General features: G+C 46.8%; 1 protein-coding gene and 1 long non-coding RNA gene across 2 annotated transcripts in view; one reads left to right on the top strand and one right to left on the bottom strand.

The window, feature by feature from the left end:
• The window catches only part of SLC26A7 (solute carrier family 26 member 7), a 141,379-nt gene that overhangs the window by 82,533 nt on the left and 41,263 nt on the right, over positions 1 to 17,583 (top strand). The window contains exon 11 of the mRNA XM_045007685.1: positions 15,914 to 16,020. Within this exon, the coding sequence (XP_044863620.1) occupies positions 15,914 to 16,020 (107 nt within the window). The remainder of the gene's footprint in view (positions 1 to 15,913; positions 16,021 to 17,583) is intronic.
• The window catches only part of LOC123365060, a 53,564-nt gene that overhangs the window by 5,972 nt on the left and 30,009 nt on the right, over positions 1 to 17,583 (bottom strand). The window lies entirely within an intron of this gene.

Below are 17,583 nucleotides of genomic sequence, written 5' to 3'. Positions count from 1 at the left end.
CCGGTCTTCGGCGGCGGGGGGCCCCTTCCGTTCCGGGACCCGCCGCCGAAGTGCCCCGAAGACCCGTGGCGGGGACCCCCTCCGCCGAATTACCGCCGAAGACCGGGCTGCACTTCGGCGGCGGGTCCTGCTTCGGCGGTAATTCGGCGGCGGGGGGCTCCCGCCGCGGGTCTTCGGGGCACTTCGGCAGCGGGTCTCAGAACGGAAGGGCCCCCCGCCGCCGAAGACCCCGGGCCCCCGGAATCCTCTGGGCGGCCCTGCTGGAATGTACCTTGGAGAAACTCAGGCTTACCATTGTGGACATGAGGGCCTGAGCCATTGAGATGTGGATGTTGTCAACATAGGTGTTGAAGTCTCCTAGGAGAATAATTTAGGTTATTCCAGTACCAGGCTTGTCAGTAGTTCTGTTAGCTCCTAAAAGAACCAAGAAGGCTTATGTATTATGTAGATTTCCATGCTGATTCCATCTCTGTATTCTTGTTTGTTGAATATATTAGAACAATAATTCATCTTTGGATAGCTGTATCATCCCCTCTGTTCAGTCTTTATAATGAAATGGTAAAGAATATTGCTCTAGATCAGGGGTTGGCAACCTTTCAGAAATGGTGTGCCAAGTCTTCATTTATTCACTCTAATTTAAAGTTTCGCTTGCCAGTATACATTTTAATGTTTTTAGATGGTCTCTTTCTATATGACTATAATATATAACTAAACTATTGTTGTATGTAAAGTAAATAAGGTTTTTAAAATGTTTAAGAAGCTTCATTTAAAATTAAATTAAAATGCAAAGCCCCCCGGACCGGTGGCCAGTTCCCAGGCAGTGTGAATGCCACTGAAAATCAGCTCGTGTGCCGCCTTCGGCAGGCGTGCCATGGGTTGCCCACCCCTGCTCTAGATAGTATAATTCAAATTGAAATATTGTTTTCTTTTGTAAATAGAAGTGTTGATCTTATATAACAGAACTGTTTGAGGAGACCCACCAAGACCAAGTAATATGAGTGACTACAATTAGTGCTGATTTTAGAACGTATTGGATCCCAGCAGCAACTGACAGTATATTGGAAATGAAAAAGGTCTATTGCCTAGGTTTTTAAGTGTTTTGAAGATAGGAATTATACTAAAAACATTTAGAAATAATTAGCAGCTGTCCTTTTGGAATAGATGTGAATAAAGATCATTTAAAAGGGTGTGTCTCATGTAACGTAGAAGTCAAGACTGTTATGCTCATTGGTTTGGCAAATGCAGTGTCTGGAAACAGAATATTAGATATTATGTCAAATTATTATCTTTCTCTTTCACAAAAAGGGAAATTAAGAGGATCCTGAGGAATTATAGACAGGTCAGACTAACTTTGTTACCCGGAAAGATGCTAGAATAAATGACTAAACAATCAGTTTGCAAGCACCTAGAAGATAATAGGGTTATAAGACATAGCCAGTATGGATTTGTTGAAAAAAAATCATGCCAAACCAACCTAATTTTCTTCAACTGTGTTACTGGGATAGTGGATAAGGGGAAAGCAGTAGACATGATCTATCTTGATTTTAGTAAGGCTTTTGATACAGTTCCACATGATGTTCTCATAAGTAAACTAGGGACATGTGGTCTAGATGAAGTTACTATAACATAGGTGCACACCTGGTTGAAAGACTGTTCTCAGAGAGTAACTATCAATGGTTCACTGTCAAACTATGAGGACGTATCTAAGTGGGAACCCACAGGGGTCAGTCCTGGGTCCAGTACTATTCAATATTTTCATTAATGACTTGAATAATGGGGTGAAACATATGCTTATAACATTTGCAAATGACACCAAGCTGTGAGGGGTTGCAGGCACTTCAGAGGACACAATTATAATTCAAAACAACCTTGACAAATTGGACAATTAGTCTGAAATCAACAAGATGAAATTCAATAAAGACAAGTGCAAAGTACTTCACTTGTGAAGGAAAAACAAATGCACAACTGAAAAATGGGGAATAACTGGCTAGGTGTAGAACCTCTGAAAAGGATTTGGGGAAGTGGATCACAAATTGAATATGAGTCAATGTCATGCAGTTGTGAAAAAGGCTAATTTCATTCTGGGGTGTATTAATAAGAGTGTCATGTGTAAAACATGAGAGGTAATTGTCCCCCTCTACTCGCACTGGTGAGGCCACAGTTGGAATACTGTGTCCAGTTCTGGGCTCCACACTTCAGGAAAGATGGGGACAAAGCGGAGAGAGTCCAGAGGAGAGCAACAAAGATGATAAAAGGTTTAGAAAACCTGACCTATGAGGAAAGGTGAATAAAACTAGGCATGCTTAGATTTGAGAAAAGAAGGCTGAGGGGGGTTCTTCAAATATATTAAGGGCTGTTGAGAATCAGTTGTTCTTCCTACTCACTGAAGGTAGGAGAAGTAATGAGTTTATAATCTGTAGCAGCCCACCAGCTATAGGGAGGAAAGGAAAGGGGGATCCCTTCTTCTGGCCTTCAAATACCGCCCCCCAACCTCTCCAAGCTCATCATCAGAAGCAAGCTTCCTCCCCATAGACCAGGACCGACCAACTCAAAGTGGTATCAGACCCTGCCAGAACAACAGATGCAAAATCTGATGACATATTTCCACTGCTACAATGATCAGCACCCATCACACACACCTTTCAAGATCCATGCGTCCTGCACATGTCTATCATAACACGTGGTATACCTCAAACCAGTGCACTAAATGCCCCAATAGCAACTATGTGGGCGAAACCAGATAATCACTATGCGCTTGAATGAACTCACACAGGAAAATGATAAAAGACAAAAACACCACATCATCTCTGGGTGTACATTTGTCTCATTATACATCTGGCCTATCAGTCCCAATCTTCAAAAGAAACCTGCACAACATTTTCAAAAGATGAGCCTGGGAGCTTAAATTCATAACTTAGCTAGATACTAAAAATCAAGGATTGAACAGAAACACTGTATTTATGGCTTATTACAACAATCTGCTGCAACCCACTAATAATGCCCCCTCCCCACCAGCTACTTCCCCTCTGCCCTTCCTTTCCTCCTTATGACTGGAGGGGTATTAATGGGCCACTTCACCTTGAATGGTCCCTTGAAATATGTGTTAACTACTTAAGGTAAAAAATCTGTTCCACCTTGTATTTAGCAGTAACACTAAATTAGTTTCTCAGCTAGTCCCTCTCACCAGCAGAAGTTGGTCCAATAAAAGATATTACCTCACTATAGGTGACACATGGGGGGCATGCGGGGTCCAGTGCCCTCTCCCCCGCACCCCGATTTCTGCTTGCCCTGCAGGGGAGGGAGAAGGCTCTGTCCTTCTTCTGCCATGCCTGCCCCCGGCACATTTGGCCCTGTCTCTGGCAGCCGAGCCTGGGCAGGGAGTAGAAGGGATGGGACCAGCTGCTTCTCATGCCAGCTGAGGGTGGCCGCTGCTGTGTGCAATGCAGCGATTGCCTGTGAGAAGCTGGCTGGTGAGGCGGCAGCAACCCACCCCCTCCGTTTCCCGCCTGGGCCCAGCTGCCAGGGATGGGCCAAGCAAGCCAAAGCTGCACCCTGGCACATTTCTGGCTTGCTTGGCCTTTGTCCTTGGCAGCCAGTCCTGGGCAGTGAGTGGAGGTGGTGGGCTGCCATCTCCCCTGCTGGGCTGTCTCTCAGGCAGCTGCTACACTGTGCAGAGTCAGCGACCCGGAGTGGCCACCTTAAGCCGGCATGAAAAGTGGCTGAGTCCTGCTCCTCGCAAGGGCCAGGCTGCCATGGAGAGCGGTCAAGCAAGCTGCAGGGAAGGGAAGGCACAGTGGGAAAAGGTCAGAGCCCCCAACAGGTACCTCTGGTGGGGTGGGGAGAGCACGGAGGTCCTGGGCTGGGCACAGGGCCGGGGGTTGCTGGGGAAGGCACCAGGAGCAGGTTCCCTAGCTTTGGCTCAGCCAAAGGTAAGGGCATTGTCTGCACCCTGTACCTCCCCTACTGAGCGAGCTCCATGGAGAGCTATGAGTCTCCTCAGGCTGGGTCTGGCCCCAGCTGGGCCCAGAGGCACGTGCTTCCCGCTTCTATGGCCTCAGCCCCACAGGAGCCGGCAGATTGGCTGCCCTGGGCCAGGGAGATGGGACTTGAAGTTCCTCCCAGAGACAACACGTGTCCCCGCCCCCCCCCCCTTTATTTTGTGCCCTCCAGTATCAGGAAGCACAAGACTGCTTTTCTCTCTAATATCCTGGGACCAACGTGGCTACAACAACACTCCATAAAACAGTGGAAGATATCAAATTCTGCCATCTGAAATGAAAACTCCACAACATGAAGAAAAAGGAAGCAAAACTTAACAGTGACATCTACTTCCTGAGCAAATGCAAGAAACAAAACATCATTCCCAGAGGTCTCACCATCTATAACCCTCTGACCACTACATACAACTCCAAATATGCTGAACAGCTCTCCAGATGGACTTCAGAAAAACTGAGGAACCACTTTCTGCGCCTCACATATTCTGGAAGGGACCACCTTGAACAAGAAATCATGACATGCTCCCACACACTGGAAGAAAAAAATCAGGAAAGTTACATGGAAATCATACAAGAAATCCAAAATACTATATATATAAAAAAATTCCCTGACGAGAGCCATCCAAAACAAAAACAAAAAACTGAATCTACTGCAACTACTCCACATCCCACAGAACACCAACTCCAGGAGAAACTATGGCACCAGTACCCATCACGTGGACATTACACGAAACCTAAACCTCATCAGTTTATCAATACTACCCCTAATTGGAGGTGAATTATCTGTACTCTCTAAGGGTAGGTCCATACTTACCCGCCGGGTCGACGCGGAGAGTTCGACTTCTCGGAGTTCGAACTATCGCGTCTAAACTAGACACGATAGTTCGAACTCCGAACGCGCTCCCGTCGACTCCGGAACTCCACCATCGCGAACGGCGGTGGCGGAGTTGACAGGGGAGCCGCGAAGTTCGATCCCGCGGCGTCTGGACAGGTAGGAAATTCGAACCAAGGTAGTTCGACTTCAGCTACGCTATTCGTAGTAGCTGAAGTCGCGTACCTTAGTTCGACCCCCCCCGTAGTGTAGACCAGGCCTAAGGGATTGAACATCTGCCCTACCACAGAACCTGATTCCCTACTAGCATGTGGAAAACTAGAAGAATTCTTCCCCTGGCTCCACCTGAAAGAATTCTTTCACAACAATGATGATACCACTCACAAATACCATGTCCCATCGACAATCATAAGAAAAAAGAATCAGACATAGGCACCAACTTACTCAGATCCCAGGGGGTGCTTGACCCCCACTCTGTCCCAGGCTCTGCCCCCATTCCACCCCATCCTCCAAACCCTCCCCTGCCTCTTCTCACCTCCTCCCCCTGCCTCTTCCTGCCCCCCAGAACCTCATGCACTCCTACTCCCCCCCCAGCACCTCATGCACACCGCTGAACAGCTGATCGCAGTGGGCAGGAGGTGCTGGGAGGGACGGGGAGGCGCTGACCCATGGGGCTGCTGGTGGGTGCTGAGTACCCACTAGTTTTTTTTCCATGGGTGCTCCAGGGCTAGACCACCCACAGAGTCAGTGCCTATGGAATCATCTGGTTGGACAACAAATAGTGGATGAAACCATGCTCTTGATCATTATTTTGATTGCTTCAGGAAGAAAATTGACTGAAATTCTTAACAAACACCAAATCCACCACAATCTCTCCACCACTGAGAGGACAGTATACAGTCCCTGAAATCCAGCTATCAGATAATGATCCAACCAGCAGCCAAAGGGGGTGCCATCGTAATCCTCAGCTGTGATGACTACATTTACGAGGCCAACCGACAACACTCTGACACCACCACCTACATAAAGAACTCAAAGAAGACCCCTCAGTACAATTTACCCAGGAAGTTAAGGATATCATCAAATCCTTTTCCAGACAACTCCAAGAGAAACTCTACAAACTCATCTCCCAGGAATGCACTCCAGGGACTTTCTGCGTGCTTCCCAAGATACACAAACAAAGGAACCCATGCAGACCCATCATATCTGGCTGCAGCACTCTTACTGAAACAATATCGGGACTCACAGAAACAATCCTTAAACCACTAACCACACAAAGGGGCCAGGTTCCTCCAGGACACAACTGACTTCCTCCACAAACCCCGCAACATTAACAACCTCCCTCAGAACACCATCCTTGTCCCCATGGATGTCACCTTCCTTTACACCAATATCCCTCACATAACTGCCTGCCTCAAATATTTACAACACAATAGACAACCCTCAGATATCCACCCCAAACACATGGGGGAACAGCCATGGATACTAGGATGGCTCCCCAATATGCCAACCTCTTCATGGGCCACCTTGAAGAATTTCTGGACAAATGTACCACTATACCAACGATATACCTGAGATACATTGATTATATTTTGATCCTCTGGACAGATGACTTAAACTCCCTCATAGATTTCCACCTCAACGTCAACAACCACTATCCATCCATTAAACTCTCACTGGAACACTCCCACACCAGTGTCAACTTCCCAAACACCATGATTAGCTTCAACAATGGAACACTATAGACAGTGATGAGCTGCCAAAATCTTAGGAACCGGTTCCCTACTGGGTCTTCGGCGGCACGGCTCCGGCGGCTGAAGGACCCACCACTGAAGACCCGGTAGGGAACCGCCCAGTGAGTACACCCCCACCCACGTCCTGCCCCCCCTCAGAAACCACAAACCATAACCCCCCCTGCCCTGCTCCTTGTCCCCTGACCACTCCTTCCCAAGACCCCCAACCCTAACTCCTCCCCAGGACTCCACCCCCTGCCAAACTTGCCCCGCTCCCTGTCCCCTGACTGCCCCGACTCCATCCACCACCATCCCAACAGACCCCAGGAACTCCCACGCGGCGCCTACCCAACCCCCCCTTCCCCATCCCCTGTCTGCCCCCCCAGAACCTCTGCCCGATCCAACCCCTCCTCCCCCGCCCCAGTCCCGGCCCTGGCCTCTTACCCCTGCCAGGGTCGGGGCCAGGGTCGGAGCCGCAGCCACGGGGCCTGACTCCCCGGGCTGGGCCGACACCGGGACCAGCGCTGGAGCCGCGGGGCCCGACTCCCCGGGCCCGGCCGACACCGGGACCAGAGCCGCAGCCGCGGGGCCCGACTCCCCCGGCCGGCCGACACCGGGACTGGAGCTGCAGCCGCAGCCGCGGGGCCCGACTCCCCGGGCCTGGCCGACACCGGGACCGGAGCCGCAGCCGCAGGGCCCGACTCCCCGGGCCGGCACCGGGACCGGAGCCGCAGCCGCGGGGCCCGACTCCCCGGGCCTGGCCGACACCGGGACCGGAGCCGCAGCCGCGGGGCCCGACTCCCCGGGCCTGGCCGACACCGGGATTGGAGCCGCAGCCGCAGGGCCCGACTGCCCAGGCCGGCACCGGGACCGGAGCCGCAGCCGCGGGGCCGGACTCCCCAGCCCCGGGCCGGCACCAGGACCGGAGCTGGAGCCGCAGCCGCAGTGCCCGAGCTGGGCCGGGTCCGAGCCGCGCAGGCGGGACCAGCGCGAGCCGGGGGTGCTTGGCTGGGACCGGGCTGGGGCGCTCGCCAGGGCCAGGAGGAGCCATCCCACCCCCTCCCGCACACGCCTGGCTTACTTGCCTGCTCCTTTTTTCAGGCTTCCCGCGAACATTTGATTCACGGGAAGCAGGGGAAGGGGAGGAGAAGGAGGGCGGAGCGTTCAGGGGAATGGGGGAGGTGAGCTGGGGCCGGGGCCGGGCAGACAGCTGCCCGAGCCTTTGTTAAATTTAAAAGCTTTTTAGAATCGGTTGTCCTGGAACAACTGGTTCTAAAAAGGCTTCTAAATTTAACAACCGGTTCGCGCGAACCGCTGCGAACCGGCTGGAGCTCACCACTGACTATAGACATCTATATACAAGAAACGCATGGATCACCACGTCTACCTTCATAGATCCAGTAACCACTCCAATCACACTAAGAAATCTGTTATCTCCAGCCAGGCACTCAGATACCACAGAATATGCTCTGAGGAGAAAGTACGAGATATACACCTTAACACACTCAAACCTGCGTTCACCAAAAAAGGACACTCCACCAGAGAAGTAGATCAGAACATGAAACAGGCAACCTAAATACCCCGAGAGACCCTGCTTCAATACAGAAATAAAGCCTCTCCCACCACCCATGCTTAGATTTCACCTACCATCCCACACTGGAACCCATACAGAGTGTCATCAAACAACTACAATACATATTCGATGTGGACTTGAAAGCTTGTCTCTCTCATCAGCAGAAGTTGGTCCAATAAATGATATTACCTCACCCATTTGCCTCTTAATTCTGGGAGCAACACAGCTACAATGACACTGCATACATGGAATGTGTTGTTATTAAGGTTTGAAGAATGCTGTGGTTAATTTATAAGCCTCTGATATCTCTCTCAAAGTGGCTCGCCAAAGATATCTTTGAGGTTTCTATGTCTTCTTTGTTGAACTTTGCAACAATCCAGAAATTAGAATGTCCAGCAGAGCATCAACAAAATTGCTTTTCTAAGAGTCTGGGTGCTACCCAGACTAACAAAGTACTGACTCATGGCCAACATAAACCTCGGAAAGGGTGATTGACATGTGAGAGGATGATTGCTTTGGCTCATCCACTCCAGCTTTGTGTGTCGTGTTACAACTAAAATGAAGAATGTCATTCTGTCAAAGGAGGATTCTAAGTGCGCTCACCAGCTTTCCTAAAATCAAATATTGCTTTTGTTCCTTCTGCTGTCTTTTAGATTGCACTAGCTCTAACATCCTCAGTAGCACGAGGCTTTGGTGTCAGTTTGTATATTGACTTCCTATCAAATAGATAGTCTGGCAAAAAGATTCAGAGAATCCACAGACATCACTAGTGGAGAAAGACATTTAAAGTATCTTAATTATTTATTACCTAGTAATACCTTAATGCCCGGAGGCCCCAGTCAGAATTGGATCCCACTGCACTTGGTTCTGTACTAACAGAGAAGTAGATATTGGTCCCTTTTCTGAAGACCTGGGGATTACAGCGGATAAGAAGCTGGATATGAGTCAGCAGTGTACCCTTGTTGTCAAGAAGACTAGTGGCATATTGCGCTGCATTAGTAGGAGCATTGCCAGCAGATCAAGGGAAGTGATTATTCCCCTCTATTCGGCACTGATGAGGCCACATCTGGAGTATTGCGTCCAGTTTTGGGCCCCCCACTACAGAAAGGATGTGGACAAATTGGAGAGAGTCCAGCGGAGGGCAATGAAAATGATCAGGGGGCTGGGGCACATGACTTATGAGGAGAGGCTGAGGGAACTGGGTTTGTTTAGTCTGCAGAAGAGAAGAGTGAGGGGGGCCTTCAGCTACCTGAAGGGGGATTCCAAAGAGGGTGGAGCTCAGCCGTTCTCAGTTGTGGCAGATGACAGAACAAGGAGTAATGGTCTCAAGCTGCAGTGGAGGAGGCCTAGGTTGGATATTAGGAACATTATTTCACTAGGAGGGTAGTGAAGCACTGGAATGGGTTACCTAGGGAGATGGTGGAATCTCCATCCTTAGAGGTTTTTAAGGCCCGGCTTGACAAAGCCTTGGCTGGGATGATTTAGTTGGTGTTGGTCCTGCTTTGAGCAGGGGGTTGGACTAGATGATCTCACGAGGTCTCTTCCAATCCTAATATTCTATGATTCTACGAGCCTGACAGTTGTTGAGGGGGTTACACATACTAATGTAGCATTAGGATCCAGCATTTAAATGAGACCTGCATCATCTGGGTAATAAAAATCAATTGTGTCCACAGTTCTCAACAGCGTTTGGTTTTGTATCCCTGAGCATAGACTTTGTATGGATTGCCTGATTTTTCTCCTTTGCTTTTTCTTTTGTCTCTACTCTTGAATCTAAAGCATTCTCTCCATTGAGCATGTGCAGAACAGGCAGTACCAGTGTGTTTCCTAACACTGTCCCACCAGTGGATCTTAGTCATGTTATAAAGGAACCATTTGTCTCAGAATGAGATTATACTCTCAATTCCATTTCCCTTATATCCCTGCTAATACCTTTTATTAGTAGCTGAAAGCTTGTTTTGCTTCCATTTGTCCAGCAAATGTTTAGATTAATGAGGGTCTCAGTGATGTCCAAAGCTGAAATACAAATTTCTGGACAAAACTACAGCTTTAAAAGCTTTGAATGAACAAACTAAGATCAGGGCTTACAAATTGGTAAGTGTATGAGTTATTACAACGCCTAGAGACTTTTGTAGCTGTCATAAGTGTGGTGAGGTGAGATGTTAGCAACATGGTAGCACTGAGGCTTATCGAAATTTACAAGTTGAAGTGCAAGTGGTTTGGTTTGACGAGCAGTAAAGATTAAGCCATGGCTGAATGGGCTCCGTTTGATTCAGTTTGTATTTAAAGTTCAAAGTTGCTGGATTAGCCTTTTCATGTGTAATAAAAACAGACTGGTAAATAGGATTTGACTTTTTGTTTTCCCTGGTGATATTCTGTATAAATTCATGCACAGTAATTTGTGTAAGTTTTAATTTTAAGATATGTCTAGAATTTATCAGTATTTGGTTTCAAGGAATACACTACCTCTCTGCTATTTCATCAAAAGAGGTTTCACTAAGAAAGACAGCAGATCCTTTTGTTGTAGTTTGGCACTTTAAAGAGTTGGAAGGAAAACACTTTGCTGAGCAAAGTATTATAACATTCCACATTGTGTAAAGCATAACTGGATAAAATGTGATTTATATTTGACAATAAAGGGTCAAATCCTGAAGTTTTTACTCAGGCAAAAACTTCCATTATTAGATCCAAAGTACTGAATTGCATCTGGCATTTGTGAACTAGCTGCTGTGGCATCAGCCATTTTTTGAAGAGAAAAAACATTGTTAACACTGGTCGTGTGATTGTAATATGGTCTGTTCTCTCCACAAACTTGAACAGCTAGTATTGCAATTAATCAGAGATACATGCAGCTGTGGAGAAAAAGGTATGTCCCCGAGATTGTAAACTCATTTCCATCCTTCTGAGAGACTTTATATGACTAGATGCCACTCTTCGCTCAAAGTTCCCTCAACTCTCCCAATATTTACTGAGTGCCCCCAGGAGACAGGCATTCAGTACATTTATTCATTTAATACTTACTCTGTTATTATTTTAAGTCTGTGGTTTGTATTCCTGTTCTGATGCTTGCTTCCACTCGCATGTGAATTCCCAGCATGAGCTATATTTAAGATGTTCTGTCAACCACAGAAGTCCACTGGAACATGGCATGGGGCCTGTCACATTTAAATGCCATTGTCTTAGTACACTCTACAATTTTGAATTTTTTTCAAAAATGTTATAATAGTCAACTGTCAAAGAGCATTCCTTCCCTTCAGTGCCCGGTGTTGGCCAGTATGACTCTGCTGAGTCCTGCCTCCATTTCCCTTACCCTTAAGGTACCCTTAAAAAGTCCACACAGTCCAGATATTCAAGCCATTCCTCTGACTGGGGTCCACTTTATTAAGTTCTGCACAAAGTGTTTCAAAAGAAAATTGAAACTTACAAAGTCTTCATCTCAGTTTTCAGCTGGGCCAAGCCCCTCTGTGGCATGGCCCACTTGCTCTGGCAACACATGGGGGGGCATGTGGGGTCATGTGCCCCTCTCAGATTTCTGCTAGGGTTTGCTGGCCCCGTTCAGTAGCATGGTGAGGCCAGGCCCCCTCCCTGCATGGTAGCTGCTGGTGCTGGCAAGCTGCGTCCCACGGGGAGAGGCAGGAGCAACAGGTGGTTGCTGCTTTCTGGGAGGGGAGACTGAGGGTAAGGGGGTGGGCGTGACTCAAACTGTTCCGGGGGTGGCTGAACTTTTAAATTGTGCCCCCCCACACTATCAGCAGGTATGGGTTGTCCCTGCTTCTGCCTCTGCCCAAGTCCACAAACTACATAGAGACCTTTGTGCTGATAAAACACCCAGTGCAGTTTACTTACAATGTTGATTCCCACCATTATTGTAACCATACAGCCTTATTCCTACAGACTTAGGGAGCCTTCAGTTCTTCGAGATGTGTGTCTCTATGGGTGCTCCACTACCCGTCCTCCTTCTCTCTGCTTTGGAGCCAAAAACATATGTGTTGCGGCAGAGAGGGAACTGGGGACGGTTGGACCACACAGCACTATATATATGTCTGGCACACCGCGCGATGGGGGGAGGTGCACATGTGTGGTCCGATGAGCAAGGCTGCTGAAGATCTCTGATCCCAGGTGCAGGGGGTGCTGCCACACCTACAAGTTGAGCACCCATAGGGACACACATCTTGAAGAACCTCAGTTACTGCACAGGGCAAGTAACCTCCTCCTGAGGCAAGCAGAGAAGAACAAAATCTCTCTCTCTCTGCTCCTCCCCTCCTATTTCTTTATTGTGCCTTTTTGTATCCTCTGCCCAATGACTTAATTAGTCTTCCAGCTCTGCTCCACCACCCCCACCCCCACCCAATTAGGCACAGCTCTTCTTAACAATGTCTGTTCTGCAATAACCAGAGTGCTGGCGCAGCTGTTATTGCCTAGCACTCTGTCACCACCATCCCCGCTTACCTGACAGTAAGATTTTTCTTTCCCCTTGCTTTACCTCGCTTAGTGGAGATGCCATCCTGCAGGAGTCTCTCCCTGTCCCTAGGCTGATCATCTGGTCATTCTTGTGGGGGTCTGCTCATTCTCCAGCCACAGAAATCACACTTTGCGAGGGGAGGAGACCCCCCCCCAGCTCCATCTCAGCCCACAAGTCTTCATACCATGGGCACCCTGGGGATACTCCCCTTATTCTCCCCATTTATATCTGGCAAAGGATTGAGGTTACTTCCTTTATCCTCCTGTCCAGTTAGGGTCTCAGGTTCTCCCAACCCTCGAAACTGTGCCTGGGTTTCTTCTCTTTGGGGATGTGTTGCAGGGGTTCCATCAGTCCCTCAACCTCTACTGAGGAGCTTGTGCTTCCTTAATTCCCATCCCCTCCACCTTCAATTGCCTGGGGAAGTCTCCTCCTTTCCTTCTGATTTGGGTGCTGTTGACTAGGGGCTTATACGGTTTCTCCTATGAGCTCAGTTTTTTCTCTTATGAACATAGAATGTGTCCATGTGGATAGTTGCTCCCGAAATCATCCAGTGAGCCTTTGCCAGCTCCCTCTGGAAAAGGGAGCAAGCTGAGGCTGTATCCACAAGGTCCCTCTGGAGTTCCCTCCTTGTCCCATCCCAGCCACAAAACTCAACAAAATCACAGTCCATATACAGGCAGTCCCTTTTTGTGTGTCCCTGTCACCCACGCTGATAGCATGTAATGGGATGAGTTCCAGCCGGAACTCCTTGGGGTTCTTACTCCTTACTCTCTATACTCCTTCCTGCTGTGGGTTCTCCAGTCTTCCTCCCAAGCGCTAGACCCTTAACTGCTTGTCTTTCTTTCCCAGAAAAGTCTGCCTCTGTGTATTCCTCAGTCAATTTCACAGCCACATCCGCTGTACCTGGTGGATGCTGTCTAACCCAGGCTTATAGGTTCTTAGGGAGGCCTTGAAGGAACTGTTCTAGCACTAAAGCATCCTTTATTTCCCCCACTGTTTGGGTGTCTGGTCTTAACCAGTGAGTGGCCAGTCCATCAAGCCTTGGGTGAATGTCTGGGCCTGTAAACCCCCAGTCCAGAACTTTTGGCGGTACTTCTCAGTGGACAGACTCACCTGATCCAGGATGGCTGCCCTCATCACCTCATAATTCCTGGCCTGCTCCTCACTCATAGCCATATAGGCCGCTTGGGCTTCCTCTGCCAGATAGGGAGCCAGCCGCAGAGCCCCGGTGGCCCTATCCCAACCTGCACCCGTAGCTATCCTTTCCAAAGTGCCCAGGAATGCATCAGGGTCATCTGCAGGGCCAATCTTATGTAGTCCTATGCCCTGTGCCCAGGCGCCATCCCCCACAATGGGATTCACCACCTTCTGTAGGAGCTACTGCTGCACATTGGTTTGTTCCCTTATGAAATCTTGCAAGCTTTTCTGTTGCTCTGCCTGCCAGGTGAGCAAAGCCTGCCTCTCCATGTTGGTGGGATTGTTCAAATCTTTGCAGGGTCTTCTGCATTTCTTACTGTTTTACTAGCCATTGCAGGGTCTCCTCCATCGTCCAGGCCACCAAACCCTTGTGCTAGCTAAGATCTCAGACAAGCCCCCACATGTGGCAGGCTCGCTTGCTCCTGCCTCTGCTCAAGTCCACAAACCTCTGAGAAACTTTCATGCTGATAAAACACCTGGAGCAGTTTATTTACAATGTTGACTCCCACCACCCTTATACAACATTCTGCCTTAGTCCCACAGACTTTGGGAGCCTTCAGCCCCAGAGGCAAGCAAGGAAGATCAATCTCTCTCCCTCTCTCTACTTCTTTGTTTTGCCTAATGGCTTAATTATCCTTCCAGCTCTCCTCCACCCCCCCAATTAGGTAGGTACAGCTCTTCTTAACAAGGTCTGTTCTGCAGTGTTTAATTGAAGCTCAGTGACCAGAAAGCTGGCTCATCTGTTATTGCCCAGGATTCTCTCCCACCCTCCTCCCTGAGGGTCTGTCCTTTCTTTAAAAATTTGTTTATTTCATCCCAATCCCAAACTGGGCACAGCTCTTCCTTGCTGAGGGTCTGTCATCCTGCTGTCTTGGCACTTCTTCCCTGGAATTTGGCCTTCTCCACAGGCTTCCTTTCTGATGCTTGTTAACTCTTGGCCCTGAAGGAACCTTCTTATTCCCTGCAGTGTCTACAGGTATCGGCTTAGCCCACCTACAGCTGACTTCTCCTTTCCTTGGCAGCAGGTAACCAGTCCAGGTGCCCTTGGACTCTGCTCCCTTTATTGAAGGAACCAATTAAATGTGGCAACAATGTATTACAAGTTTTGCATGCCAGTGAAATATACTTTTAAAAAAGATGTTAACAATCTCTGACCACTCCTGGCTCGATCCATGCTCCAGCAAACTTCTACAGTAATTGTGATGCAAACAGCATAATACTTTCTGGGGTTTCATAACGGAGCAGAGCTGTTGGACCTACTTTAAGAATGAAAACAAAGCCAATTCCGAGGTGAAAATCTTCAGCCTAGGCCTCTACTTCTGAGTGTGTAAAATTCCTTGTTGACATTACTGTGTTTGTGTAAGTATGTATGTGCACTCTTGAACAATGTTTACACTTGCGTGCACACAAATAAATGAGTAAATGCTGATGCAAATTCTAGCACTTGGGTCCTATCTAGTGTGCATGTGTAACTGACAGGATAGTCTGGCTCCTTTTAAGAGTACCAATGAAGGAGTTTTTAAAGTGTGTTTATACCTGTGAAACCATGTTTGCATGTGCTCACTTGGAGGTTACTAAGAGGCCTGGCTGAAAAATTTGGCCTTTAATATGTAATGTTCTGACTCTCTCTCTTAGCCTGGCTGTTAGAAGTTTCCAACATATATTGCAATAGATGAGTAAGTTTTGTCAAAAGTTTTACAAATGACCTTTAATTATTAGTAGCAATCATGTTTACGCATTCTGCTGATCGTTAAACCAGTTATAGAGTAAGATAAGTGTTAACTTATAATTCCTTTCCTACTTCACTGTGAAATACAAGTTGAGTTCAGCCTGAATAACATTGCTACTGTAGCAACATATGTCATTACAAGAACTTCAAAAATGGACTTCCATGACTCTTAAACTTGTTAGAATGTCAGATCACTTGTGTTCTCTGAGGGAGAGGTAAAATTTTCATGGATAATTCAATCTTCCTCGTTTGCCAGTTCAGAGATGTCTGGCTGCAATCTCTAGTTATCATTCTTTCTGGAAACTTTAAACATATTTATTCCCAATTAAAAATAATTATACAGCTTTATGGAGAGCTTAAACTAACTGTGTCTTTTGTTTCCTTCCTTGAAGAGCATATGGGTTAGTACCTATGTATTTACAGTATGCTTTGCTGCTAACGTGGGACTATTGTATGGAGTTATCTGCACTATAGTTATAGTGATTTTCCGCTTCCAAAGGTGAGACATCCTTTGTTCTTGAAATGTTCTAGAAACAAATCATTGTGACATATATTGCTCCACTTTCAGTATAGATGTACAATACACTGGGTTAAATAATGAAATCTCATTTTTTGTAACTAATAGACAATTGTAGATATAAGGACACTAAAAGTCAGTGATTATTTTTATAATGCCTTAACTACTAAGTGCAATAATGGCCTTGAAATGCACTGTGTGTCGTGTCTTAATGCTCTGATAAAAAGGAATTTACACTTACAAATAAAAAGAACCAGTCAGAACGGTGCATTTACTGGACATTAAAGAATTCTAAAACAGTTTCATAATGTGAAATTATTTTATGATTTTTTAAAAATAATTACAAATCTCTAGAACACATAAATCAAAGCTAGGGTAAGATCAGTAATAAGGACAATATAAATTTCCTTCCATTAGAGCCTTTTTTTGCTCATTGAAAAGTGCAGGATGTCTGGCAAGCCTTAGTTACTGAGTGTCATTATAAACCTCTTGATACTGTACTGAAGGAGGTGCCAGCTGACATTCTACACATTTTAAAATGTTGTAATAAAAACCAATAGGAAAACCATTCAAGTGTCTAAAGAAAAAAAAAAACCTGCACATTGTAAATTCTGTGTACAAGTTCCAAAAAACAAACAATGAAAAAAACCTACAAATAGCATATATTAATATGCATTATTTACACAGTACAACTAAATAACTATGCTTAGGTTTTGAATAAAGGAAAATATTCTTTGATGTCAGTGATCCTCCCGATGCTGGTAAATCAATGATCTTGTAAGTTACCTACCCCATGTGACTGGTTTCTGCATGCATGCAGAACTTCATTGAAGTTAAGTACAGTATAGAGGGCCTGATTCAATGCATGTTGAAACTAATGGGGCTCCTGCTGAGTATAGGGTCTGTCCTTCCAGAGTGATTTGCATGATGCAGGATCAGGGTGAAAATAGGTTAAAAATGCTCAGTGATTATAATTACAGTAGATGACTTCTGATTGAATTTATCAGTATAGTGTTGGCAGCCCCCTGTTTGAGATTCACTGATGACCAGCATTGTATAAGAGCTAGAAATTACTTATTAATTAACAAATTGTACATGTTTGGAAAGTACTGCTATAAGGAAAAGGCCAAATTCGGATTTCAGTTACACCTCTGTGACTGGGTGTTTGGGTTTCCACAGCGGCGAATGGGTGAGTGATTTGGCCCAAAGTTTGGCCATGAGTCTGAACCAACACCAACTGAAGTCAATGGGAGTCTTTTCATTGACTTCAGTTGGCTTTGAATCAGGTCCCAGGTGATCATCATTGTAATAAGAATGATGAAAGGCATAAGATCCTTAAAATGTTACTACAAAACTGAGCAGCGTAAGATAATGTGTGGCATACCATCCACTTGTGGGGGGAAAAAGGTGTGTAGTGACTGCTGGTAGGGATGGCTAGAAACACCTACCAAAGTGATGAAAATACTGTAGATAATACACTGAGGAAGATGCACTGCTGTTCGGATGGATGCCTCCAGAGCATTGGAGGGAGCCTGATTTTATAAA

The sequence above is a fragment of the Mauremys mutica genome, chromosome 2 (assembly GCF_020497125.1).
Source record: "Mauremys mutica isolate MM-2020 ecotype Southern chromosome 2, ASM2049712v1, whole genome shotgun sequence".
Classification (NCBI taxonomy): Eukaryota; Metazoa; Chordata; order Testudines; family Geoemydidae; genus Mauremys; species Mauremys mutica.
This window is presented reverse-complemented; position numbering and strand designations above follow the sequence as displayed.